The sequence below is a fragment of the Podarcis tiliguerta genome, assembly GCF_965153285.1.
Source record: "Podarcis tiliguerta genome assembly, chromosome: 3".
NCBI classification, from domain to species: Eukaryota; Metazoa; Chordata; class Lepidosauria; order Squamata; family Lacertidae; genus Podarcis; species Podarcis tiliguerta.
Genome location: NC_139536.1, coordinates 97,869,240 through 97,895,531, shown reverse-complemented (window position 1 = coordinate 97,895,531; position 26,292 = coordinate 97,869,240). Strand labels below are relative to the sequence as shown.

At 40.0% G+C, this 26,292-nt stretch overlaps 1 protein-coding gene across 4 annotated transcripts in view; it reads right to left on the bottom strand.

The window, feature by feature from the left end:
• ATAD2B (ATPase family AAA domain containing 2B) overlaps positions 1–26,292 on the bottom strand; it is a 61,538-nt gene that overhangs the window by 3,049 nt on the left and 32,197 nt on the right. The window contains exons 15-27 of one of the 4 annotated variants that reach the window (XM_083431427.1): positions 25,336–25,426; positions 17,259–17,570; positions 16,883–17,015; positions 15,901–16,087; positions 14,308–14,493; positions 13,527–13,662; positions 10,968–11,164; positions 7,160–7,319; positions 5,799–5,921; positions 4,367–4,504; positions 1,824–2,513; positions 819–925; positions 98–673 (exon numbers count right to left, since the gene is read on the bottom strand). In XM_083431427.1, coding sequence (XP_083287553.1) covers positions 275–673; positions 819–925; positions 1,824–2,513; positions 4,367–4,504; positions 5,799–5,921; positions 7,160–7,319; positions 10,968–11,164; positions 13,527–13,662; positions 14,308–14,493; positions 15,901–16,087; positions 16,883–17,015; positions 17,259–17,570; positions 25,336–25,426 — 2,859 coding nt within the window. In that variant the 3' untranslated portion in view covers positions 98–274. The remainder of the gene's footprint in view (positions 1–97; positions 674–818; positions 926–1,823; positions 2,514–4,366; positions 4,505–5,798; positions 5,922–7,159; positions 7,320–10,967; positions 11,165–13,526; positions 13,663–14,307; positions 14,494–15,900; positions 16,088–16,882; positions 17,016–17,258; positions 17,571–25,335; positions 25,427–26,292) is intronic. The other 3 variants (XM_083431426.1, XM_083431429.1, XM_083431428.1) reach the window with 3 other exon arrangements.

The window sequence follows — 26,292 nt, the reverse complement described above, 5'->3', positions numbered from 1 at the left end:
TGCCTTCTATTATCTTTATATTTATTCTCTATAAGTATTACTTATATGCAGGTTTTAATATTTAATATTGTAACAAATGAGAGGGAATTAGCTATACCTGCCATTTCTGTGGGTAGGTCAAGAACAAAGAAGGGCTTTGTACATGGTTTGTTTGCACACCTGTTTTTCCACTACTCTGCCAGTAGAAAATCTGTATCAGCTGGCATATTAGGAGACTTCCAAACCAGTGTGTCATCCTGCTGAGCTATCTTTGTCTTTGCTAGCGGAGTGGCATCTATGTTACTTCCTGAAGCCCCTCAGCAGATTTCCAGCTGAGTTTAGGATTGCTCCCTGAGTAATAGAACCCAGGGCTTGACAATAAACTTCTGCACAGTGAAATTTGGTCAAGAAGCCAAATGCCTGTGACCTCCTCAAAGTGGTTCAAATCACTAACACATGAAACTAAAGAGGACTTTTGGTAGATATTTTGGTGGCTCTGAAGCAACACTGACGAAAGAAGCGTGTTACAAAAAATAATAATCCTTAAAATGTTGTGCAAACGTACCTCTACAAGCTGTGACTTGTCATAATCTTTACGATGCCGATAGATGCATTGATTAAGGAGGGAGTATAGTCTCTCAAGCTGGTCAACAGTCAGGTTATCGCTTTTTTTAACCAACACATCAAGTAAATTCTATAAAGAGATATTGGGAATAATCCAGGGTGAAGTTTATAAGGAAAGTATGAGTCAGATTTCCTTCAAACGCTTAAGGAAGTGTTAGGATAAAAAATTAAGAAATGCTATTAAGATTTAAGATTACCCATCCAGCCACCCTTACCATTAATCTGTCATGGTCAACAATGACAGGAGGTACGGGATCCAATTGCTCCTCCTCTGGAACCTGTGCCAAAGCAACTTTGCGAGGTTTCTTATTTTTCAATGTACCTGAAATTTTTAAAAAGCAAATATCAAAAATCAGGACACATAACAGCAGCATTAAATTCCAAGTGGTCCATATATATATATATATATATATACACCGTATTTTTCGCCCTATAGGACGCACCGACCCATAAGGCGCACCTAGTTTTTTGGGGGGAAAATAAAGGGAAAAAATTATTTCCCCCCCAGGCGTGGGGTTGGGGAAGCCCGAGCTTCCCCCGACCCCAGCCCCCAAACAGGCAGCTCTCTGCAAGCCGTGGGAGCCCAGCACTGGCTCCCGCTGCTTGCGGAGAGGTCCGCGAAGCCTGGACGCGCTGAGCTCAGCGCGCGCAGGCTTCAGCATGCAGGCAACTCTCCGCAAGCAGCGGGAGCGCTCCCGCTGCTTATGGAGAGGTCCGAGAAGCCTGGACGCGCTGAGCTCAGCGCGCGCAGGCTTCAGCATGCAGGCAACTCTCCGCAAGCAGTGGGAGCGCTCCCGCTGCTTATGGAGAGGTCCGAGAAGCCTGGACGCGCTGAGCTCAGCGCGCGCAGGCTTCAGCATGCAGGCAACTCTCCGCAAGCAGCGGGAGCGCTCCCGCTGCTTGCGGAGAGGTCCGCGAAGCCTGCATTCGCCCCATAGGACGCACACACATTTCCCCTTCATTTTTGGAGGGGGAAAAGTGCGTCCTATAGGGCGAAAAATACGGTGTGTGTATATATATATATATATTCAAAGTCTTAAGTGGCTCCAAAAACACAGGATGGGAAACATCTTTATCCAACAAATAGCGAGCTGATGTTGCTTTAAATCACTACAGACAAGCTTTCTGCCAAAATAGGAAGCATCTGTTTCAACGAAAGTAGTATAGATTTACTTGACTACAGGATTAGAACAGGGATAAATGATGAATACACTGCATACCTTCTTTATCTGATGATTCAGCTTCTTTAGTCTCAGTATCTAGGCCTTGCGATTTCTTCTCGTTATTGCTGCATTGTGGTACCTCGGTGCCAGGCTGTTTTAATTGTTCCTCGTCGGGACTGTCGCTCGAAGCTTCGGGTTTTTCCTTTTGGGGCTCGGCGGTTGCATTTTGTTTGGGAATGGACACGTCAGGGATGGCAGGAGGCAAAATAGCATTCGGTGACTCACATTTGCCATACCGACACCCTGGGACAGCAGCTACTTCAGAGGCCTGGCCGTTTAAATGGTCCCCCTTGAACAAGGGCTCCTCCTTGGATTCCTTTTCTACAGTCAGAGTAATCTTCTTACTTACTAACAGGGACTCGTTGGAGCTCTCTTCTGTGGATGGAATACTGTTTTCTTTCCCGACTGGCCCATTGTTCAGTGTCTGTTCTCCATGTATATCCATGATATCGCAAGACGACTCATCATTTGTCATAGAGAGATCGCCCGTTTCTTCTCCATTCTCTTCAATGCAGTCTGTACTTCCCTCAAGCTCCCCGTTCTCCAGCATCTTGCTCTCCTCCCCTTGGTTTTCATCATCTGCAAACTTGGCATCATCTTCGTCTTTCTTCAAATTATTCACTTTTCTCTTCTTAATAATGCCTTTGCCCCACTGTGAACGTCGTCTTGATTTCCTCCTTAATCGAACTGAATCATGAAGAGATAAAAGTTTCCATTAGAGATGCAAAGATTTGCTTAGTAAGCAACGGGCGAGGTATCAATGAAATCAAGTCTATTTATTTTAATATTTTACCTTGCCTGGCCCAAAGGTCATCCAAGGCAGCTAATTATGATATAAAACAACATAAAAAAACACAGTAACACTTTCTTAAAACACACGCACACAAAATCCTAATACAGATCGCCAGCCCTCTAAGTTATAACTCCTGTTTATGCTTATAACACTTTGTATATCTGAGTTTACAAAAAGTAAAAAAATTAAATTTAAAAAAGTTTCCGACTTTATTTTATCCATTTCATAAAACAACAAAGAGTCTTATGGGCCCATAAAAAGACCAACAAATTTATTGTGACATAAATGGGGAATGCTGACAAAGATTTCTAGTGTTTACGGAGCAGTATTTCAGTACCTTACCCTTCCAAATCTATCTGGATTATCTAAATACTATGCAATTAAACAGTTGACAAGTCTCAGTATTCTGAAAGAGACTGTTTATAGGGGGCATTTATTCCAAGTACGGTGGTACCTCGGGTTAAGTACTTAATTCGTTCCAGAGGTCCATTCTTAACCTGAAACTGTTCTTAACCTGAAGCACCACTTTAACTAATGGGGCCTCCCACTGCCGCCACGCCGCTGGAGCATGATTTCTGTTCTCATCTTGAAGCAAAGTTCTTAACCCAAGGTACTATTTCTGGGTTAGCGGAGTCTGTAACCTAAAGCGCATGTAACCTGAAGCGTATGTAACCCCAGGTACCACTGTAATGTTCTGTAGACCCTTGTTGTTCTCTCACACTAGGTATTCACTGCTCCTGAGAGAATTAAGCCTCCCTAAGGAGAAAACTAGGAGCATGTCTTATTTCTTGCAACACAATTCTGCGGGCAATAACATAAATAGTACAATTTTTGGTCACTGTGCTTCAACAATTTAATAGAACAATGCATGTTCAAGTAATCGTTCAACAACTATCTTTGCCAGAGACAGCTACTGAGTACAGCTATCAAGTAACCCATTTAAAAATGCAAAACAATGTGCTTTTGACACCATCTACTGGCAACAGCAAGGAACAATCCCATGTTTTAAAAAGTTCATTTTCAACATGTTCTATTCTCAAAATATGTGCAGGCAATGCTGCCTTTCCTGTGTAAAAACACCTCCGTGTGTGTCAAATGCGGCCACAGCCTTTGATTCATTTTACAACGGTTTGCAAGGCAAACTGGCCACAGACACAAACATCCATGCACCCTCATCCCTCTTTTTACAGGGCTATATTCTAGCGCAACATGGTTATATGTCCAACAGGTCGTCTTTGGTCTAGGCTTAAGTATGGCTTTTATACCAAGGGAATCCCATCATCCCTTACCATTGGTCCTGTTAGCTAGGGATGATGGGAGTTGTAGTCCAAAAACAGCTGGAGGGCCAAGTTTGGCCATCCTCTTGCAATAGAGGATGCCTCTGCTAGCTCAAAAGCCTTCCCATAAGTGCAAGGATACCAACTGGATTCCCTCCACACTAACTACCAGACCAGGACAGCATGCTTCTTTAAAAAGCATTTTTCATACTAATTCTAGTACCTGAAATTGTTCAGTGAAAAACTATTTCAGTCGAACCTTCTTCCAATCCACTCTCATAAGGAATTTTAGTAAATTGACGCCTAACTCAACGGATGAGTACTATTCTGGCTATCTTATAAAAACTGGCTGAAGTAGTAATAGCAATTAGGTGAACGCTTCGTTTTTTATAGGAGATGTGTGCCAGATATATACTCATCTTGTTTAGAGCTATGCTTATCGCCTGGATAAAATGGTCTGAAATACTCACATGCACATTTATTTGCAGAGTTGTGCCAAACTGACATTGCATTTTTTTGCCGGTTCTGGAATGCCTCCTCAATTCTCGTTTCTGTTTTCTGTACAGTGGAACCATGAGGATTTATTTGGTCTGCCGTTACTGATAAGCCTGTGTACAGAAGATAAGCATACCTATTTTAATAATCCCAGCAGTATTAACTGCCCGAGTTATTAAAAGCAGCCTGGAATAAAGTATAACATTAAAAACTTTCGGTGATTAAATTAATTTCACCAGATACTCCCAAACATCTACATCAAGAATATTTGCTTCCCCCCCAACAACAGAATGTATGAGACCCGCAGTATGAAACCTGACAGTTCAAACTTCTCTGTTTCAAAGAAAATACTACTTAGCATTTATATAGGGCTTCCCAACTGGTGGCCTGCCGACCCCAGGGGGTCAGTGGCACCATTCACATAATAAAAACTACCATAGAGATATCAAAATTTTCAAAAGTAGAGGGTCCATGGCTTGGCTTTTGAAAAACCTGAGGTTGCCCAGTACTTAGCTAATTGAGAATCACTGCTTGAAGAGTGTTCATAGCTCATCATAAAAATTAACCACCTTCACACATCATGCCAAACCTTAGTTTAGTGTGACGTGTATGAGAGTAGGAATGAACAGCAACATGCCTTTGGGCTTGAACAAGGTTTCTTATTTGCCTCTTTCCCCGCATGACTGTGATGAGTTATTTTGCTTTTGCTTTTTCTTAACTGTGGTTTCACATGTCATGCAAACAATGGTTGGTTTCAAACAACCCGACCTCAAAATTTCTGAACTCCTGGCAGCACAGCAGGAGGCTTGCTGCTGCTCATTCCTATGGAACAGCCTGAAGTCCAAACACAACCATTATATGTTGCAAGCCTTACAATCACCCTGTAGTGATTGTATTATTGGTCAGTATTATTAACCATGTCATGCAGACAGGGGGCTGTGGCGGAGGGGGAAAATAGATTGCCTCTAGGTACATTAAGTGATTCTATGGTAAAGGTTAGATTCAAACACTTTGCTCTGAATAAATGTGGAGAAGTTTGCATTGCTAACTACTTAACTCAACAAGGTTCCTAACATACCGTATTTTTCCATCAAGACATTTTACAACACTTTTATCATTATTTTTCTTGACAACTATCTGAGGAAGACGAATACTAAAAATGTGGTTATGAGCTACTAAAAGTGGGTTAATAAAAAGTTTCTTGAACTGGCCCCAAAACTTTCAAACTGGACTTAAAGAATCTAAATCTAAATAATGTGAACCTTGAAATGCAACATTTCATCAGATTTTTTTCTGGTGATAATTGGTTTCTTAGAGACTGTGCATTTATTGATCAATAATTCAAGTGCCATTTGTTTATTGTGTATCATATATAGTCAATGTATTTTTAAAAAATTATAAGAATACCTCTCTTTTTTCTTGCTTCCTTTACTTCTTCACACATTTTATTGAACTCTGGATCAAGCTCAGCAGCAATGATAGCATGTGCAGTGTCCTTCAGAGTACAGGCTCGGTGCCTAATGATTTTATCTGGAAAATCAACGTAAATTTCATTTTTAACAATCAAAAACATCTAATTTATTTCTTTATTTATCGTCTTTGTGTAACAGGACCGCTGAAGACAATGACAGAAATAAAAGAGAAAACATTTTTTAAAACAGCTCAGAGTTAAATTAAGAGCCATAAAATAAATAATATCCATATAAGTAATCAAATGTGGAACAAATATGTTTTAATCAGCCTTCTAAGACTTAACATTAGTGCTGCTTAGCAGGCATACTGATATGTATCATGCTTGCACAACTTGCACTCTAAGCTGAATATCTTCATTATGCTACTCTACTGCCAGTGAAGAACTGTTTTCTGTAAAACTGGAAGATCAAAATACATGGTACCTTCACACCAGTGGGTCATAAGCTGTGAGGGTCTGATTTATAAAGACTTCACATGTCTATGTATGTATGTATCAGTTCTATCAGCTTTGTCTTGAAATCTTTTTGTTTTAAAAAATCCATACTTCCAGCTTCCAGTTTGGCTAATAAACACTTTACTTTAGAATACCTGGGTTTAAATATTATGTCTGCATTCCTACACATTTAGGTTCCCAACAAAATCAATCAGATGTAGCTTTTAAATAAATACATATTGAGATCCAAATGCTTCTTTAGGCATGGCAAAGAAGTTAGGTGAGCTCATTGATTTTTTTTGATTTTTTCTTTAAACAGTAACACTCCACTCCATAACAGAAATTGCTTGCGAAAGCACCAACAGTTTTAAAAGCAAAAACAGATGAGTGCCTTAAGACCTCCCTACACCTACCTCCTTAGAAATAGCATTACAACAGCAGCTGTGTTTTAAAACCTTTAGTACAAATGAAATTTGATATTTGCTTAACTTTGGTCTGATAATTGACTTTTATCCTACACCTAATTGCCATACCAGCAGTATAGTGCAATGGTAGGGCAATAACAAAATCACACAGGATAGAAAGCTGTTTTAGTGAAGGTAGCCAGGAAAGTTAAAGACTTTCGCTTGGTGACAGCAATGAGGACCCAGGAGGTCATTTGGATTGTTTTCTTTATTTTCTCACAGTGCAGGATGTAGCCTATGCTGCTACATTCATTCAGTCAGTAACTAATATTGAGTAATGTTAGCTTTTAACCAATTTGTATAAGACGCAGCTTATACAAATAGTTGAACTGCAACTGAATACAGAATTAAATGTGATGTCATGTTTAAGTTGTTGTTTTTTTAAAAAAAATCCTTACCCCCAGGATCTTTGTCAGGATTATATTCCAATGCATTGCTGCATATGAGATCTATGTCTATTAGGAAATCCTTTGCAGTTAAATAATTGTGCTTATCAATTTTACTTATTACTGTAGACAGGTCCATCGGCTCTCTGATAACTTCAAGGTAATCTGAAACCTATAATCAAACAGTGACACAGAGTGACACAAAAGTGACACAGAGATTTATGCTAACTTTAACATACTCAGCACTATCATTTTGTTTTCGAACACAGTAATTCTAAACAGTTGAAACCATGGTAAGAAATAATGCTGGAACAACATTTGTTCACCCCAAGATTCATCACTCTGATTTTTACCTGGCAAGGAAAACGCCTATCAAAGCTCTTTTGTTCTGTATATGTAAGTCATTTTCATTTTTAAATACAGTGGTACCTCGGGTTAAGTACTTAATTCGTTCCAGAGTTCCGTTCTTAACCTGAAACTGTTCTTAACCTGAAGCACCACTTTAGCTAATGGGGCCTCCTGCTGCCGCCACGCCGCTGGAACACAATTTCTGTTCTCATCCTGAAGCAAAGTTCTTAACCTGAAGCACTATTTCTGGGTTAGTGGAGTCTGTAACCTGAAGCCTATGTAACCTGAAGCGTATGTAACCTGAGGTACCACTGTATTCTGTAGAGAAAAAAATGCAGGACCTTTCAAACACAATGAAGAAGGCCTTATTCACACATCTGCTTCCAAGACATACACAACTACTAGAAAGTTCCTGCAGTCAGAATCATAAGAACATTGCTCGATGCCGATGGCCTGTCTTGTCTAACTTCCTGTTCTCAAAGCGGCCAACCAGACGCCCAGGCAAAAGAGCACCTTTCCCCTCTTGCCATTTTCAGCAACTGGTATTCAGAATCATTACTGCATCCATCTGTCCTGAGTCTTGCACCACTCAGCTTAAATAGATGTTCATGAGTTCCAGTGTTACGAGAGAGGGGCAAAAACTTTTATCCATCCACTTTCTTCATGCTTGGGAATAAATTATGTATACTTCTATCATGACTTAATTGCCTTTACTCTAAGCCAGGCTTCCTCAACCTCGGCCCTCCATTGAAACTACAATTCCCATCATCCCTGACCACTGGTCCTGCTAGCTAGGGATCATGGGAGTTGTAGGCCAAAAACATCTGGAGGGCTGAGGGTGAGGAAGCCTGCTCTAAACCAAAAAAGCTCGAATGCTGTGACCTTTTGTCATAGGGGAGTTGCCCCATCCCATGAAAAGAAGAGCCCAATATAGATTTTACATTTGATGGGCATTTAATATTTGAGGAAATGAGATGAGATGAAACAGATTCAAAGCCCGAAATCGCTTGGAGGTCCAATTGCCTAAAAATAGCTACCCAGGCATCGGAGGCCCTTCTACAGGTGCCCCTATCAAATAGGGCACAGTATGTAATCCTCACCTGAGAGGAGGCCTTTACAGCAGGTGAACCGCAATCATGGAATAAAATAATTTTTTTAAATGCTGTAGTTCTTTGGCATACCTCTGGAGCTCCATGCAGACAAAGGAATGAGCTCCCACCACTGCGGAAAAGGGCTGAGGTTTGTCCCTGCAGTTGCACTGAGGTCTGGGCAAAGTTCTGAAGCATCAGTACTGTTCCATTACTTCTGAATGCCCATATCAAAGCCTGTGCAATGTGGGAAACAAGACCCTGCCTGTCTCTCACTTTAGGCTGGGACAGGCGCTACAAATGTGCACCCTGGAATAAAAACTACAATCATGCTGCAAAGTGTATTTGTGAATCTCTGGATCACTTTTAAAATGTCCCTGAGGAATTCTACTGGTTCCTTCCTCCCTGTCTGAAAGTCCTTCTCCGAGCACAGCTTTTTGTCTTTTCTTGGACCAGCTTCATGCCCATGAATCAACTATTTTCTATTTTTTACATTTTCAAATAAATCAGTAAACTCGTCAGTTTACATTTTTAGACAGGACTGACTTGCAATAGCGCTCATGTAATGTTAAAAATGTATTGTAGAAAATACCGTATTTTTTGCACCATAACACTCACTTTTTTCCTCCTAGAAAGTAAGGGGAAATGTCTGTGCGTGTTATGGAGGAAATGCCTACGGGTGGCATGCCTATGGATTTTCCTCCTCTAAAAACTATGTGTGTGTTATGGTCGGGTGCGTGTTATAGAGCGAAAAATATGGTACCTCTTAAGTACAAGAAATAAATTGGTTACATATTCAGAATTTTAAAAATCTAATGGCTAAAGTGATGACCAGGTCTTGATTTGAGCTAGGGCTCAACACAGGAATCTATTTTGAACCTTGGAACATTTCAGGTAGTATTCGAAAACAGCAAATGCACAGAAAGACCAATATTCAACTGTGGTGTGTGTCGTCGTCGTCCCCCCCCCACCGCCGCCCCTTGCACAAATAGGTCTTGACCCTTTTTTCCCTCTCCCCTGTAGTCTCCTGCATGCATTCAGAATCTGTTGTGGAGAGTTGGGGAACCCTCCAAAACAAAAGATAGGGCCAAGGAGCTTTGATTTTGAAAAGAGGGAGCGTAAGTTCTATCATCATGCCTGCTGGCACAACATTAGATCTCACTCAATAAATTTATATCAATATTCACTGCTCTTAGTCTAGATTGGGGGCTGTGTTTTCATATTAAATAGTATAACTGCCACTGTAGACTGAGCTGATACCACTCAGAAACCTAACCAGTGGTCCAATTACAAATTTGCAAAATGGAGCCAGTGATTTACTCTTCCACAGCACTTTTTTGACTAGGGATGGGCCACCATTCTTTTTAACGGCCACATTCCCTTGGTAATCTGTCATGGTCTCATAACAACTGTGGATGGGGCCACTCCCATGTATTTCTGTCCCCTCTTTTTCTCTTTCCAGGCTCTCTTCTTTCCACCCAGTGAGCTACTGGAGGAGGAAATTGCAGAATGAACAAAAAGCAAGCATTTCCTTCCAAACAGTCTGAACTGATCGCACGCAGACCATCTGATAGAGCGCACCTTTGATAGAGCTATTCCTTGAACTATCAAGCCCCCAATTGCTAGCACAATGCAAATTACATTTTTATAAGCACATCACCACAAATGGCTATTTCTTAAGTTATCTGTGCAAAATTGAGCTTTGAAGTTGACCGAAAATCGGACAGAATGTCACAAATTTGCTTGTAAACATGAACTAAAAGTGATTTTCTAGTAAACAAGATTACTTGTTTATGCAGCTTTGCCATTCACTGCTTAATTTTATACAGAACGTTTAAACTTTTTTTTTTTTACTCTAAAGGCAAAGCCCAGAAAATTTAACAGTGACTCAAACTTAAGTCGCCAAATTCAGTCTTATTTTTTATAAAACTATATTTGTAGTTGACTACAAGTTGTCAGATCAAATGGTGTCATTACAGATTTATAAATTTTCAATTTTCACTTTGGCCAGAAACAGGCAAGGGGAGAGAGATGATAGTTTAATTTGTGAAATATTCTGGAAGAGAAATTACAATTCAATAAATTTCTTTCAACATCCCCATTGGCTATGTGGTGTTACTCCAGATAAAACAGTTTACATCTGCTTCCTGTGAACAAATAATTTTTTGCTACAGAATGGAAGCAGCTCAAACAATACAGTATTCTATAGGTTAGCATTCTTGCCGAAATAAGTTAGCAGTGGCTTCAAATGTTAAAATTAAGCCACAATTGCTGTAAATATGCAAAACAGGTTAGATCAGGGATATCTGCAATAACAACTAATATATGTATTCTTAATCACTAATAAGGTCAACTTCATTGTTTGCACGTTACTGAAACAAGACCTCTTCAATATCCACCGGTTTGCTGAAGATGTTAAAGCGCTTGTCTGTGGCCAATCTCTTGGTAACATCCCGGAGAAACAACCGCAGTTCTCTCAGTGTGTTTTCTTCCTGGTCCTCCATTCGCTGCTTTTCTGCCTCTGACAGCTGGCGAGTAGAAAATGGTAGTGCAAGAGGAAGCACCTCCATATCAGAAAGAGCTTTAAAAATAAGAATAATCAAAAAGTCAGGCAAAATAGGCTTTTCAGATTACATCCTTGGAAAATTTCACACGACACAGTGAATTTCCTACTTTTTACCCTTATCAGACTTGATAATGCCAAGAACTCTGCACTCCTTATCTCAGCTCCGCACACCAAACTGAAGTAACCATATTGTGGAGACTTTACAATTACTGCGAACAACGACAGCCTGCTTAGCACCAGACACCTCTCCCTCAATAAGAGGGGTTGACAAGAGACAGGGTGGCAGGAATCTCAAGATCCTGCATGGCCTTCTATCACAGCTATCAGAAAGTTAGAGCCAGAGATATTTTTGGTTCCTTCAGTCTATAGGAAAGCACAACTAATGCCTGCCAAGTTGTAAGTCATCTCCACCCAAAGATGGGTTTCCTTTCAGTGCCAAAGAAAATGTTCCAAATCCCAAACCCTAATTAATCTGAAGCCACTACAAAAACTGTCTGTCTTTCCCCCTTAAGATTTACATACAGGCAATCTTCTAGAAGAGTCTACAAGCAGGCTATAGGGGTAGGAGTAAAAAAGTTTCTGGTGCAGGAAAATCCAAGACCACACTGGCAGAATCTAGTGATTGGGTGCTGTTTCAGGCAGCTCTCTAAATTTCTGCTCAGTTCATGCTGCCTTCTTTCTCTCAAAGCTGCTATCTGTTTCGAAGTCTTTACTGCTTTGAATATGGCTATCCCACAACTCTCGACAATTTTACAATCCGTTTAGATATGAAGGCTGTTATAAAAATATATAAATGGGTGCTCGTTGGCATACTGAGATGCTATTCTGGCAGCCTATTCAGCCCGTTTATTGCCTTTAATTCTAACACGTTCGGGAAACCAACCAGCCTGTAGAATGCATGTTGAGGTAATAGCAGAGAGAAAAAATTGAGCTGAGGGAGTGTGGTGGAACTGGCCTGCTCAAGCAATTCTGTCTTTTCCCCCCAAACTAAAAAAAAGCCACCCTTCTATATCCCCCCCCCCTTCTTGTAGAAGAGTGGCTCCAGCCTCCTGTTAATTGTGGTTGCTCTTCCTGCACCTTTTCCAGCTCTACAATACCATTTTGGAGCTGGGGTGATCAAAACTGCATAGCGTTACAAATATCGGGAAAAGCTAAGGTATGCGACCATTTAGCCATGGGGTTTGTTTTTGGTTTAGTGTTACAAATAAGGCTGCACTCTATACTAATACAGTGGTACCTCGGATTAAGTACTTAATTCGTTCCAGAGGTCCGTTCTTAACCTGAAACTGTTCTTAACCTGAAGCACCACTTTAGCTAATGGGGCCTCCTGCTGCCGCCGTGCCGCCGGAGCATGATTTCTGTTCTCATCCTGAAGCAAAGTACAGTGGTGCCCCGCAAGACGAATGCCTCGCAAGACGGAAAACCCGCAAGACGAAAGGGTTTTCCGTTTGCAGAGGCGCTTCGCAAGACGAATTTCCCTATGGGCTTGCTTTGCAAGACGAAAATTGACGAAAAATTTTGAGGGGTTTTTTCGCTCCAAAACCCCTTTTCCTGAAGCGCTAAGCTGCTAAAAGCATTTTAGCAGCAAAACCGCTAATCCCTTAAGCCTTAAAAAGCCGTTTTTAGCCCTTAAACTGCCAATAGAGCTAATAGCGCTACTCCGCTAATGGGCTTGCTTCGCAAGACGAAAAAACCGCAAGACGAAAAGACTCGCGGAACGGATTCTTTTCGTCTTGCGAGGCACCACTGTACTAAAGGTACTATTTCTGGGTTAGCAGAGTCTGTAACCTGAAGCATATGTAACCTGAAGCGTATGTAACCCGAGGTATCACTGTACAGGGGCATTACAACACCAGAATTTTTATTGTCTATGTCTTCTGTAATAATTCCTACTGTGGCATTCCTTTTTCACAGCTGCCACACGCTGAAGACATGCTTTCCACAGCTATCCAACACAACTCCCAAGAGTTCCTGGTGTCACTGCAAGGTCAAGACCCTATCAGTGTACATGGGAAGTTAAGATTTTATTTTCTCAAATGTGCATCACTTGACATTTATTTACATTGGGCTTCATCTGCCAGTTTGTTGCCCATTTCATTCAATTTGTTACTTTGCTTTTAGAGCTCTTCACAATCTTGGATTTTCACCAACCTGAATACTTTGGTGTCATATGCAAACTTAGCCACTTCACTGCCCATCCTTAATTCCACATCATTCAATGAACACGTAACACCATGGTGTGGATGCAGATATCAATCCTATGCACTGTCACCACCAACGACTGCTATTTCTAATCTTATTTCAAAATGAACACAAGTAGTGCTGCTTTCAGGTGGAAAATTACATGCATTCTGGACTTTACAGAGAATTAACTTACCAATTTGTTTCCTTCTTGGAGGAGACATAGATGCTTGATTGAGGACAAGCTCTTGGAAAAATTTGCGCCTGTCTTCTTCACTAGGTCTCTGAATATAAAAAACCTCTTCATACTGGATTTTAAAGATACATTTCACCTACATAAAATCAATGAGAAACATAAAATCAATGAGAATGAGGCAGCTGAAAATCATATCGAGCTACTTAATCGAACAAAGCAAGCAAATTTTACTACACCACCCCCTCCCACTACGTAAAATAGACAAAATGACCCTCATAATTTTACTGCCTGAAAATGGGGTAGCTAAATTGCACATGCCAATTTGGTTTGGTCCTAGCAAAAGCTAGTAATTGGTTACATCCTCAGCAGGGAAGAAAAGCACACACTAGGATCAAAAACAGCATTGTTTCAATAGCATTTAACAAAAACAGCTTTCATGTTTTAGGGTATTTTCCTAAAGTGTCGTCGTCAGCGGTAACACCACCTAGACAAAATTAATTTTGCAATGTCAGCTTCCAAAGTTTGATTTACGTTAGTAAGCAACATTATCCCAATCTAACGATACATACAACCAAGTTTCTTACTAACACGCAGTCCCCCATTCTTGCCCCAGTACAAGTGGTTTGTTAAACACCCTCAGGAATAAAAAGATGCTTCAGCATTGGGGTAGAAGTTTCCCTCCAAGTGGACATCCCTACATGCACATTTCAAGTCCCTCTCTGATTCAGGTTCACTTTTCCCTACAATAATTCCACTTCGCAAGAAATCACGCCATGCTCACCTCTTCAGGCAATTCACTATACATGGTTTCAGAGGTAGAGAGTAGAAATATAGGTGAGAATGATGGTATGTCTTGCAGCAAAGTTAGAAAAGTAGCTCTCACAGTTTCACTGACAGCTTCCCACCAATCGCCAATATGAGGCATGTAAACAATACTCGGTAGTGTTCTTCTTGCTTCACGAAAGATCTAATTTAAGAGAATACCAATGTTAAAATGATATTAAGAAAATAATTTTTAAAAAATTATTTGTATTTTAGGCACACAAACATTTAAGAATGTAGTATTTTCAACTGTATCTTTCTTAAAGGTTAGATGTAAATAGCTATTTTCCATATGCATTCACGTTAAGGCTCCAAATTATCTCAGTTTTGTCTTAGTAAAACTTCAAAGCATTGTTCTAATCATCTATCATCACAAAAATCACTAACTTGCATAAGAACATTAAACAGCACTTTTTTATTGCTTCTTCCGATTATTATTATTTTTTACTGGTATAATATTCTCAAACATTGCTTTCTCTCAATTTCAAAATGCCGCCGTTTAACTAAACTGAAATTAATGGTCGCTCTGCATCTTGCCAATAACTTCAGACACAGCATGGCGGCATGTTTCAAAATCGTCTCCATAACATATCATTCTGTGTTTTTCCTATACTTTAAATGGATATGAGATAGCAGGGTTGTGATTATAGATGACACGTTAACAATGAAGTCTTTGGACTTAACAATTGCCAATTCTCTCTCCAATAATATTAAATATTCCATGTACAGCCATGGCTTTGGCTCAGAGAATGCTATGACAGAGCTTACACGTGCAGCCTAAAAATAAAGAACATTTAGAGAAGCTGAAGGTTTTCTGAAGTGTTTTTATAGAAGATATTGTTAGTTTCAGCAAAGTTGAGATTTAATCCAACCTCAACAGGTAAGTTAAAAGAGAACCCAGCGGTCTGGGAATAGGGAACTGACAGCCCTCCCCACTCAACCCACAGAATTCTCCCTCCCAGGTTTTAGGACTGAAAATACCTCTTGTTGGTGCCAAAGCTAAAATGCTTTTTACAAGTCTGTAAAAAGAAGGGTGGGTGGTTGAACCAAGAAGAAAGGCAGCCCTGAAGCTTAAAAAGTTTCTCACCCTGCAAGTGACGTAGCGATCTCACCATTCAAGATAAACGTGACAGCAATCTTAAACATTTTTAACAAATTCCACCAAGCTCAGTCTCTTTCTGACAGTTGGGTGACTGGAAATGCTTTGTCTCAGACCAGAGAAGAAGCATGCATAGCTCTGGCAGTGAGGCGTTTTGCTTCAGCAGAAGTGTATTGTGGCACCTTAAGATTTCATTGCCGTTTAATTCTGTGGACTTGGTAGAAAGGGAGATGGGTACAGGATTCCCTTTTAGTTGTCTGACACAGCTTTAACTGAGGCTTCTGCTTCACACAGAAACCCCTGTCTCTAGGGACACTTAAAATTTCCCATCCACACGGTATGTTTGCAAAGAGGGATTCCTTATTGACATTTATTTCACTGAAAGCTGATGGGAAACTTTCTGCGTGCGACATGTTGCATCAAAGGTCAAAAGGGATATAAAGGCAGACTAACCTGCGCACATGATTCTTCAGGTGTTTTGGCACTGACTGAATAAAGTGCTGGCAGATCTAATCTGTGCACAGCAATTTTTTCAAGCGAGTGCAAAAGTGCTGGAGCAAGGTGCGAAGTCTGACCTGAATCCCTCTCTCCAGAAAGCAGTAATCTTGGCCGGTAAGAGGTGGGCTGATGGTAAGCTGACCTGAAACAAAAGTTAACATTTTAATTTTTTTTAGACCGGATCTGTTTTTACCATATATTTTTATATTTGCTATACACTGAGTACTGTTAAACGCTTCCTAGTGAGCAAGTTGAATGAATTATAGCAACACACCTGCAATTAGCTTGCCCGACTCTCTAGCAGGGAGTTAAGTCAGCTTAGCAGAGGGGGTTTATCAGGTGTGGGGAAATGGGTGGCGGCAGGATGGCAAGAGAAGCAAGCATAAACAAAGAATCTTTATTGCTTGATTCTATAAATCTCTCTAGAAGAAAGGTTTAGGGTAAGAATACACCAGAGCGGGTGTGGGACGCGGGTGGCGCTGTGGCTAAAAGCCTCAGCGCCTAGGGCTTGCCAATCGAAAGGTCGGCGGTTCGAATCCCCGCGGCGGGGTGCGCTCCCGTCGTTCGGTCCCAGCGCCTGCCAACCTAGCAGTTTGAAAGCACTCCCAGGTGCAAGTAGATAAATAGGGACCGCTTACTAGCGGGAAGGTAAATGGCGTTTCCGTGTGCGGCTCTGGCTCACCAGAGCAGCGATGTCACGCTGGCCACGTGACCCGGAAGTGTCTCCGGACAGCACTGGCCCCCGGCCTCTCGAGTGAGATGGGCGCACAACCCTAGAGTCGGACACGACTGGCCCGTACGGGCAGGGGTACCTTTACACCAGAGCAAACCTAAGACTATACCAGAGTAGTACCACAAATCACAAACTTATGCAGGCACTACAAGCAGCTATTCCTGTGTAAGTCTTGATGATAAAGTTAACAGAACATCTACTCACATTGTAAAATGAAGGTAAGGTTTGTGTACAGCAGCTGATAAATGTTTCTTTGGTGATCCCGACTGGCAACTTGTCTCAAATATGGATGAAGCATGCTCATCTTCACTATCGTCCAAAATTAGACTAGTTGCATCTGTTCAATGAAAATTAAAGGCCGATTAATACATTAGCTGACACCTCCCTCAAACGTTATGAAATAGGTGCTTAAAACAGATTTTGGCCAAGATAAAAGGAAGCTGTAATTAAAAGGGAGGAAATGAAACCTTTCGCAAGAATACACTTAATATAATGCCCCATCAAAACATTACTTTAAAACTGTTCTTGTTTTGTTTTCTAATCTGATACAAAACTGATTGGAGTGAAAAGATGGAAATACCTTCTCTTTTTTCAGCCTGGCTGAACTCTGCATGAGGAAACACTTTATGTAAAATTGCCAGAATGTCATTGAAGGTTCTTTCCAAAAGTGGCCTTATGATGGGAGAGAGTGCATGCCCTGACCACATTACGGCACGTTGAGAGGCAGGCACAATATTCTGCATTGCATGGTAAAAATCTTGTGCGCTGAGAACTATTGAAGAAACGTCTAGCTGCAGTTTCTGGCTACTGACGTAGATCTGAGGATAGCGCCGTCGCAGGGCAATCAAGGCAGCCTCAGTGCAAAGTGCTTTTATGTCGGCTCCACAATACCCTAGGGCACAGGAAAGAAGAAAGAAAACATACAAAGGTTCCATAAAGCAGCACCAATGTTTTGCATATGTCAAGCACCCGCCTGAAGCCGAAAGCAGCCAGCAGCATTCTGTCAGATTCATTCACAGTGCATTTAGTAATATGTGCAGCTTTAATATAAATCAAACCACCTGCTGGCAACTGAAGAAGCAAATGTTAAAACTCTCTCTTAAGAATAACCAAGCCTCTGAAAAAAAATCATTGCAGAAGAACCTATGAGACAAAGGCAAGTGTAAATACATTACTGTTCGACATTACCCGAGTGGTATATGGACCTCAGGCGTGCAGGAACACTATGTAAGCAAATATCCAATCTCAGGAGGATTGGAACTAAGAAATAAAGCCTTCGTTGAGGTAGAAAAAGTCAAGTCCTCGTGAAAAGACAGGAAGCACTTGCTGCATCTTCTGAAGACTCACTAGAAACAATGTTGGGTCTGGCTTTCAGGGAAGAAACCGTCCATGCATTGAGGAATTCCTGCTCTCTCCTTCCATGGAAAGTAAACTGACCATCATGATTAAGGAGACTTGGAAACAATCTCTGTGCTGGTATCCAGGTTTTCCACATCATTCTTTGAACAGCCAAAACTACTGCGATCCTGCCTTATAGACAGCTGTGCTATTCAGGACATTTCTACAAGATTCAGTACAGAATGCTCTATATTATGAGTGGTCACTCTGTGTATTTGCTGAACTTAGCTCCTAATGAAATCAGTGTAGCTTTACTTAGTCAATATTAATGTCAGTGGCATGTAAGTGCTACTAACATACTCTGGACATGACTGTAAGTTTTGTTCTTGCAAAATGTTGGCTGCCTGTGAAAACGTTGAGCTGATGTGTCTAAAGTTATACAGTAAATTGTTAGGGAAATTTGGTGCAGCTGAAAAAGGGACACGGGTGATTCAGTTGGTGCAACCCTCCCTCTCTCCCTTCCCCAAGAAAATTGGCCACCCTGCTCTACATCAGTCAGAAAGTGTATTCAAAATTATTTGCTCATACAAATATAACAGATACATAAGCATAATTTCTAAAGTACCAAGAAAAATTATTTTGTCTGAAACATCATACAGTTAATCGGGGGGGGGGGGGGGGCTCACTTCCTATGGCAAGCAATCCCTGTCCTGTTAAGCATTTACAACTGCTTACTAGGAGGTTCCTGTCCTCATATTTACAGTCCCCATGCTTCCACCATGATACTGACGTTGCCTTTGATAAGCAGTTTTAAAATGCATTGCGGTGTTAGCGATAGCTAACCATCAGTAAGAGTTTTTAGCAGCATCTCAGTTGCATGAAAAGTAGCTCAACAGCAATGCAGTATGACCCCCCAGCACCTAAACACCCCGATTTTTTTGCATTCCCAGGAACTCACCAAAACAATTTATTGAATACCTAGTGGAATACACTTGATGCTAATCTCATGATTTACCATAACAAGGACAGGCACAAGACTGGAAGCTTCTGCTTTTGATTAGCTGCTCCTACTTAGAAGCTTCTTGGTAAAAGAAAGACACTGTGGCTGCTGTTGTCCATTGTCACACAGGGTAGATATAGCCTCTTCCAACAGCATTATTCTGCGACTGAACGTGCTACCTAGGCTAGCCAGAGCCAATGAGAAGATGTGTTGCCTATTGTCTCTGAGCAAGGCATTATCTGGTTTGCCTCCTGAAAACATGAACTGTTCCTTACCTAAAACACAATCCACATTAAAATGCCCATTCTGCTTTCTTACACAGGTTGTTCCGGGGGGGGGGGTGAGGGGAGAGCTACTTACTACTTAAAAGGAACATCACTGGACTAAATCAACTTAGGGCCTGTGCACAAACTTAAGTTTGGAGCTTTAATTTGTTTATTTTCTATATTAAAACATTGACAGTTCTCCTAGTTCCCTAAGGAAAATATACTGGCTTATCTTGGAAAAGATTGCAGTTAATTATTCCACCATTACTGTTTGTAGCTGCATCACCCTAGATGTATTATGATCTAGAGCGTACAGAAATAGATTCCCTATGCAATTTGCTTCAAACATATTACAACCAAAAAAAAATAATCAGCTCAGCTTACTGGAGTACAAGGTCACCACTGCTAGTAGGAGACGTCAGCTAATTAAAAATATTCTTAAAAGGTGTTCATAAAGTGACAGAGAACAGTTTCAATTTAACAAACAAACAAAAAAACACCCCTGTGTGATAGTTTGAGGTCTTAATTTGAATTATGTCTGACAATTCTTAGACAGGCACGTTTTGGACGCCTTAAGCTATTATGGGATATTGGGCTTGGTGTACCCATTGCAAACATGGCCCAATCAACTGCTTTCTAAATAATCATATAGGCTACAATAGAGAAAGTTGGATCTCATTACTCTTATGAGTTATTGAGAATAATCTCACATTGGAAGACAAACAAATTTTACATATTTTAAACCAGAAGAGTAGTCATATATGGTTAAGGGGGAGAGATCTGATAAGATAAGGAAGTAAAATAGTGAGAGAAGTTGGACAAAACAGGTTAAGAATAGGGACATTGTTTTAGATCTCTAGTGACTAATTATTTCAACGGGGAAGTGCAAGGTTCAAAGGCTGGTTGTGAGTATTCATTGGGATATGAATATGGGAGAGTATTCATTGGGATATATATATATCTCACATCAATCAGAAATATAGGTAATCTAGAACACTGATCTTCAGGACCCACTTGTGGGCTGCAGCCTGATGCAAAGTATGTCACAACAGAAGTACTACCACCTTGCAAATATAAGGTAAGATTAAGAAATGGGTCCCCAAAGGCATGTTTGTGCTAAAAGTGGATTCTGGGTCTGAAAAAGTGGAAGATAGCTGCCGTAAAAGAATCATTACATGGAGCCTGAACATGGAGCATAAATGGTACCCTGATCATGTGTAGAAATTTATTGACAAAGAGCATATCATGCAATGTGGAAATTTTCAAAGATGACTTTGGGTGGGGGGGACGGACAGAAGGCAAATAGAAATATAGAAGACATCTGCACAGAGAATGGTATGTAATGTACTGTAGAAAGAAATATTTTAAAACATTAAAAGTGGAATCAGTTTTGCACAGAGCATAAAGACAACAGTGCAAAAGGGCCACTGGAACACCCAAACCTTGTGCCAATTAAATCTATTTCCAACGATTTGGCTATGACCAAATTGCTAAGTGGCCCAGTTCAGATGTCTTATTTCAAACCTCCAAACCATAGTTTGGTAAACTGAACAGTGAACACGCTCTGGACATTACATTCTACATTCCCTGCCCTCACCATGACAACTTCCTCATTCACTTCCTGATTTCTTACACGAAGATTTCTGCTAAGAAATCCAAAAACAAGCAAACCTCTAAACCATGGTTTGAAACAATAGTTTTGTGGGTTATGAAAACATGGTTTTCAGGCAATTGTGGTTAGCACATATGACATAATTAGCCTAATTCAGGCATCACAGAAAGGGTATAGTGGGGTGGGGGAGATTAACATACAAAAGCACCAGATGAAAAAGCTAATAATAGGAGCACTTGTAAGATCATGGCATGTTTCAAGTCATCCAACTCATCCAGCTTTGGAGGATGAACTGAATATTACTTCACTTTGGTGCTTATTAAGAATAGCACTGAATGCTTTCACTCTGAAAAAGTTGCCTAAATTGGAACAGAATAGAAGCTGAGACATCTTGACTCAATAAAGAATCTTAAAAATCTCAAAGGAGGAACAGAGAATGACAGCCAAGCTATATGAGAAGAATAAAGGCCGTCTAGGCAGTTATATTTATGGAGTGGTTAGTATGTCTTTGGTGGCAAGTACACATAAAAACACAAAAATAATCTTCTCTTCTTCTTTGGCAATCACTCGTAGCCGAGTAAGATTGTCTTCCATAAACACGGTTTTAACAATGAGTCCGTAAGTGACTATGGAGGCCAATTCTGGATCCACATGTCCTTCCACAGTGGGGACATTGGTTTCCGGGCAGGAGTTGATCACAGTGTGGATTTGCCAAGCGTGGTTCCTCTTAGCACATTTCTCCCTTGCGTCCTGAGTTTGAGTGTCTTCAAAGCCCATGACACCTTTGGTAAAGGCTGTTCTCCAACTGGAGCACTCGCAGGCCATTGTTTCCCAGTTGTCAGTGTTTATACTACATTTTATTAGATTTGTCTTGAGACAGTCTTTAAACCTCTTTTGTTGACCACCAGCATTACGCTTTCCATTTTAAAGTTTGGAATAGAGTAGTTGCTTTGGAAGAGGATCATCAGGCATCCACACAACATGACCAGTCCAACGAAGTTGATGTTGAAGAATCATTGCTTCAACAATGGTGATCTTTGCTTCTTCCAGTACACTGATATTAGTTCGCCTATCTTCCCAAGTGATGTGTAAAAAAAATTTGGACACCATTGATGGAATCTTTCGAGGAGTTGGAGATGGCATTTATAAGTGGTCCATGTCTCAGTACATGTTGGCAGTACAATAGCTTTGCAAACAAGCATTTTGGTTGGCTGCGAATGTCCTGGTCCTCAAACACGCTGCACTTCAATCAGGAGAAAGCCGCACTCTCAGAGTTTAGGCGATGCTGGATTTCAGCATCAATGTTGGCCATTGTAGAAAGATAACTGCCTAGGTAGGGTAAGTGATCGACATTTTCCAACGTTACACCATTGAGTTGGAATGCCAGGTGAGAAAGCACCTTTTCAAAAGTAATTCACATCTTCAAGTGGGATATAAGAGCAGTATGTAAAATTACAAACACCCCAAATAAATAAAATCCAAATATCAGAATTCCATAATGATCAGCTTTGTATGCTACTTAATTCCATTTTCATTTACGACCTACTGGAGGGAAGGAGGGCTGCATTGATGAAGTTGAGAGCTAACATAAGATTCAAGGGTTAGATCATAGCAGCTTCTAGGACCTATTGTGTGCCACACCACACTTAAATATAGAGAAGCATAATGGCATTACACAGGATGAAGCAGATGTTCTCAGAAACTAGAATAACTGAAGTAAACTGAAGCTATGTGTTAAAAAGAATTGACAACATTGTTATCAAGTGGAAGGTGGGGGGGGGGATGAGATTTTAATTCAACACATGAACATGCACTAAAAAATAAGCCTATCGAGGCAAAAATATTTATGTCTAGCTTTGGTACCAAATTAAGAAAGATCAATTCCAACATAAGCTATTGCACACTGGAGCAACCAGACTGATTATCTATATTTTAATCTATTTTAAGTGCAGAAGTGTTTATTGATTGCTTAGTTCGAAAAAAGGTACAGATGATATTCACATGCAGTGAATACGCCTGAATGATTCCACAAACAGATTAGAGGAACATTTCAGTTGAAGATATCTGTACTATGAAAATTAATGTCTATAAATTAATTATTAAATAAAATTTAGAGGTAACCTGAGTGATTTCTATTTGAAGTGTAAAATTCTGGAATAATTTCTTGAGAACTGTTGGGCAAGTAATAAATCCTGCTTTCAAAAGAGCTGGGTTCAGAAATTGAAACATAATTTATAAATTTATTCTAAAGGCTTGTTTGTGACCAAATCCATGCAGGAACATTTTTTTTCCTCGTGCCAAACTGATTAAAAACCCACAGTGTTACTGCAGCTTTCATTAAAATGTATGGCTTGATTGACTTGCATGAGCCATTTTAGAGCTATGCCCTCTGAAGAACCCGTTTTGACAGCGGCTTAGCAGGGCTAGGATTATGCTGGGTTAATTTGCTGAAAGACACTGATAGGTCCAGGGCTTGGTGATGTATTTTGATCCCTTCCAGTCTGATCCCTATCTCAAATACTTTGATTGGTCTTCAGACAGATTGCCACTTGATTACCTATGCTTTATTTTGACAGAATTGGCTTTTTAAATGACTTCACACAAATTTGCATTTATTTTTCTTGAAACTGGATTACTTTTCTTAAATGTCCCACATAAAAATTCTGAAGTGCAAGCTTAAAAAACAAAAACAAAAAAACAAAAACCCAAATCAAACTTATAACCAAAGTATGTTAGCCTCAAGAAACCAGCCCTGATGACTACAGAACCTGGAATTCAAAATCTCAAAACAAATCTAAGCATTAAGATGTCTAAGCCTAGTGCTGGTGAATGCTCCCAATCCATGACTGCTGAGCAAAATTGTTTTCAGATAATTCAGTCATCATTTTCTTCTTTATGCTATCCAAGTTGGGAGAGTTCTGTCTTTAAGATAACCCACAAGGGGTGAACGGCAAAGTGTTTAGCAACTGCATCAAATTAAGGGCTAAGCAAACATGTGTTTAAATGGTCCCAATGAATTTTCAAAATGCTGAATTAATAGGCTACACATTCCAAGCCCTTTTGAGAAAAAATTGAGACAACCTCTTTGCAAATGATAGGAACTAGATTTCTTGTCTAACTTGATCTGCCACCACAGCTTTCAAGTTTCACATCTAACAATTTCACTGCAACTGCAGGATTTAAAATATAAATCTAATTTCAGAGGAAAAAGCAGAGCATAAGCTCTGGGATATTTTTCCCGTTTAATTAAACAGATTTCCCCTTCAAATTCAATTGGTTACACCACAGTAAAGGGCACGTTTCCTTATAAGATATCCAAGCCATGTCGTTGCAATCTTAAAATTTTTTCAAATAGAAATATGGTCACAACATGAAGGGACCAAAATTCTATTTTGTTATCATCTACCTTCTACTAAATGGTTTTTGCAGAATCTCTAGAAGAATCTACGTGAAATGGGTTTTGGCACATGCTTTCTTACACCAGGCAAAGCTTAATTTGTCATTTGCTGGATATTTTGTTTTCTTCTCACCAGAAGATGTTGGGGTCTTTGCAGATCAAAAGTGGAGGAATGCTGCTTCGAAGGTAGATGTTCCTGTGGATGAAGAGGATAATTCGGATGTACAGTAGCTGACTGAATGGATGGTGTTCAATTTAAATTTTTACTGTTTTGATGTGGTAGACCCAGTGACCTGATGTTGTGGTTTTCCTAAAAATTGTTGACTAGCAGCGTAAGATGGACAGAAGATGAAAAATTGTTTGAAAGAGGCTATGGTTATTTGTTTAGGGTTGATTTATTATGTTAACACATCTCACTTTTTCTAACCTACTGATTTTATAGTATAGTTGCTAGTATGGTAAGGCTTATTTTTATCTTGAACAGCCAATCTACTACTCAGTATTTCATGTCTGGTGCTCCATAGTATGTTTCAGATATCCAGTGTCCAACTTTAGAGAAAGAAATACCTATTCTGTAACTAGCATACTCTTAAAAGTCTTGAGGATTCTTAGCTCAGTTGCCTTCCAAAAACCATTTCAATAATAAAAAAGACAGAACTCTTTAGCATCCACACATGTAGGGAAACAAATTGGTTTTTTTCTATTTTATTTGTAGTATAAAAAGAGCTGCCATTGTCCTCTGGAAGACCAGTATCCCATAAGCTAGGTACCTTTGCATGTTCAGTCCTATAAAGGGATAATCAATCATGCCAAAGTTTTCGACATATAAACTGTCTTATAAAGGATCTGTGTTGGTAACAGGAAACATCAGTTAAGATAGTATATGAGCAATAAATTAGTATGTATTTCAATTTTCTAATATGTTTTAACAGTACATATGTACATAATTTAATAAGCGCACATTAAGGATTCTTACAAAGTAAAGAAAAAACCTTTCAAGAGCAAAGACATCTAAAGTGAAAGCACTAATATAATACCACTCACCGACACATTTTTCCGCTAATTCTCCTAAAAAATGATCAGACAATTTTGGGTTCCAGTCCCTGGTATGTATTTGGAATATGTGCTTTCTTGCCTTGGAAAGAAAGAATAAATTCAGTATTAAGAGCTGCATCACAATATATCAAACCTATCACTTGCATGAACAAGTTAATCAACTAACTTAAATATACACACACACCCCTTATTATTATTTATTAACACACTTTTATATCACCTTTTGACTCTTACAGGCCAGATCCACCATTAGTTTTAGAAGGGCAAAAAATACAATACACAATTAACAGATTTAAATCAAAACATTAAAACCAAGAACAGCGGAGTATAAATCTTCACTGCGAAATTAAAAGCTGCTTAAAGTCAGTTGAAATGTACAATGCTTTTATTCCCAGCCCAAAAGTCTTCAGGGGGTGAGACCAGTCTAACCTCTCTAGATACAGGATTCCATAACAGAGATGCTGCCACAGAAAAGACATTATCTCGTGTCCCGACCAGATCCTTTATTGTGCTGGGGAAAGGAAGTGGTGCTCTTCTCAGAGTTGATCAATTTAAGTTAATGGAGATGACTAACTTCGGCTCATGATCTCAACCTATGAACAGGTTCACACGAGAGGCAATGGTCTTTCAAATATTGTGTCTTAAGTCGCTTAGGGCCTTATAGGTCACAGCACAAACAAACAAGAAGCCAGTACAGTTTATATATGGCTGGAGTAATATAGTCTGAAAATATTCTAATCCTATATATATAGTCCAATGATCTGGTGGCTGCAGATTGCACCAGCCACAGTTGGTGAACACTGGACAGCCCAACACAGCGCTCATTGTGGTAATCTACCCAGAAGGTAACCAATGCATGTACTACTGCGGCCAGATCCAACTTCTCCAGGAAGAGATGCAGCCAGTGACTCAGACAAGGCACTCTTGGTCATAGAATTTACCTGA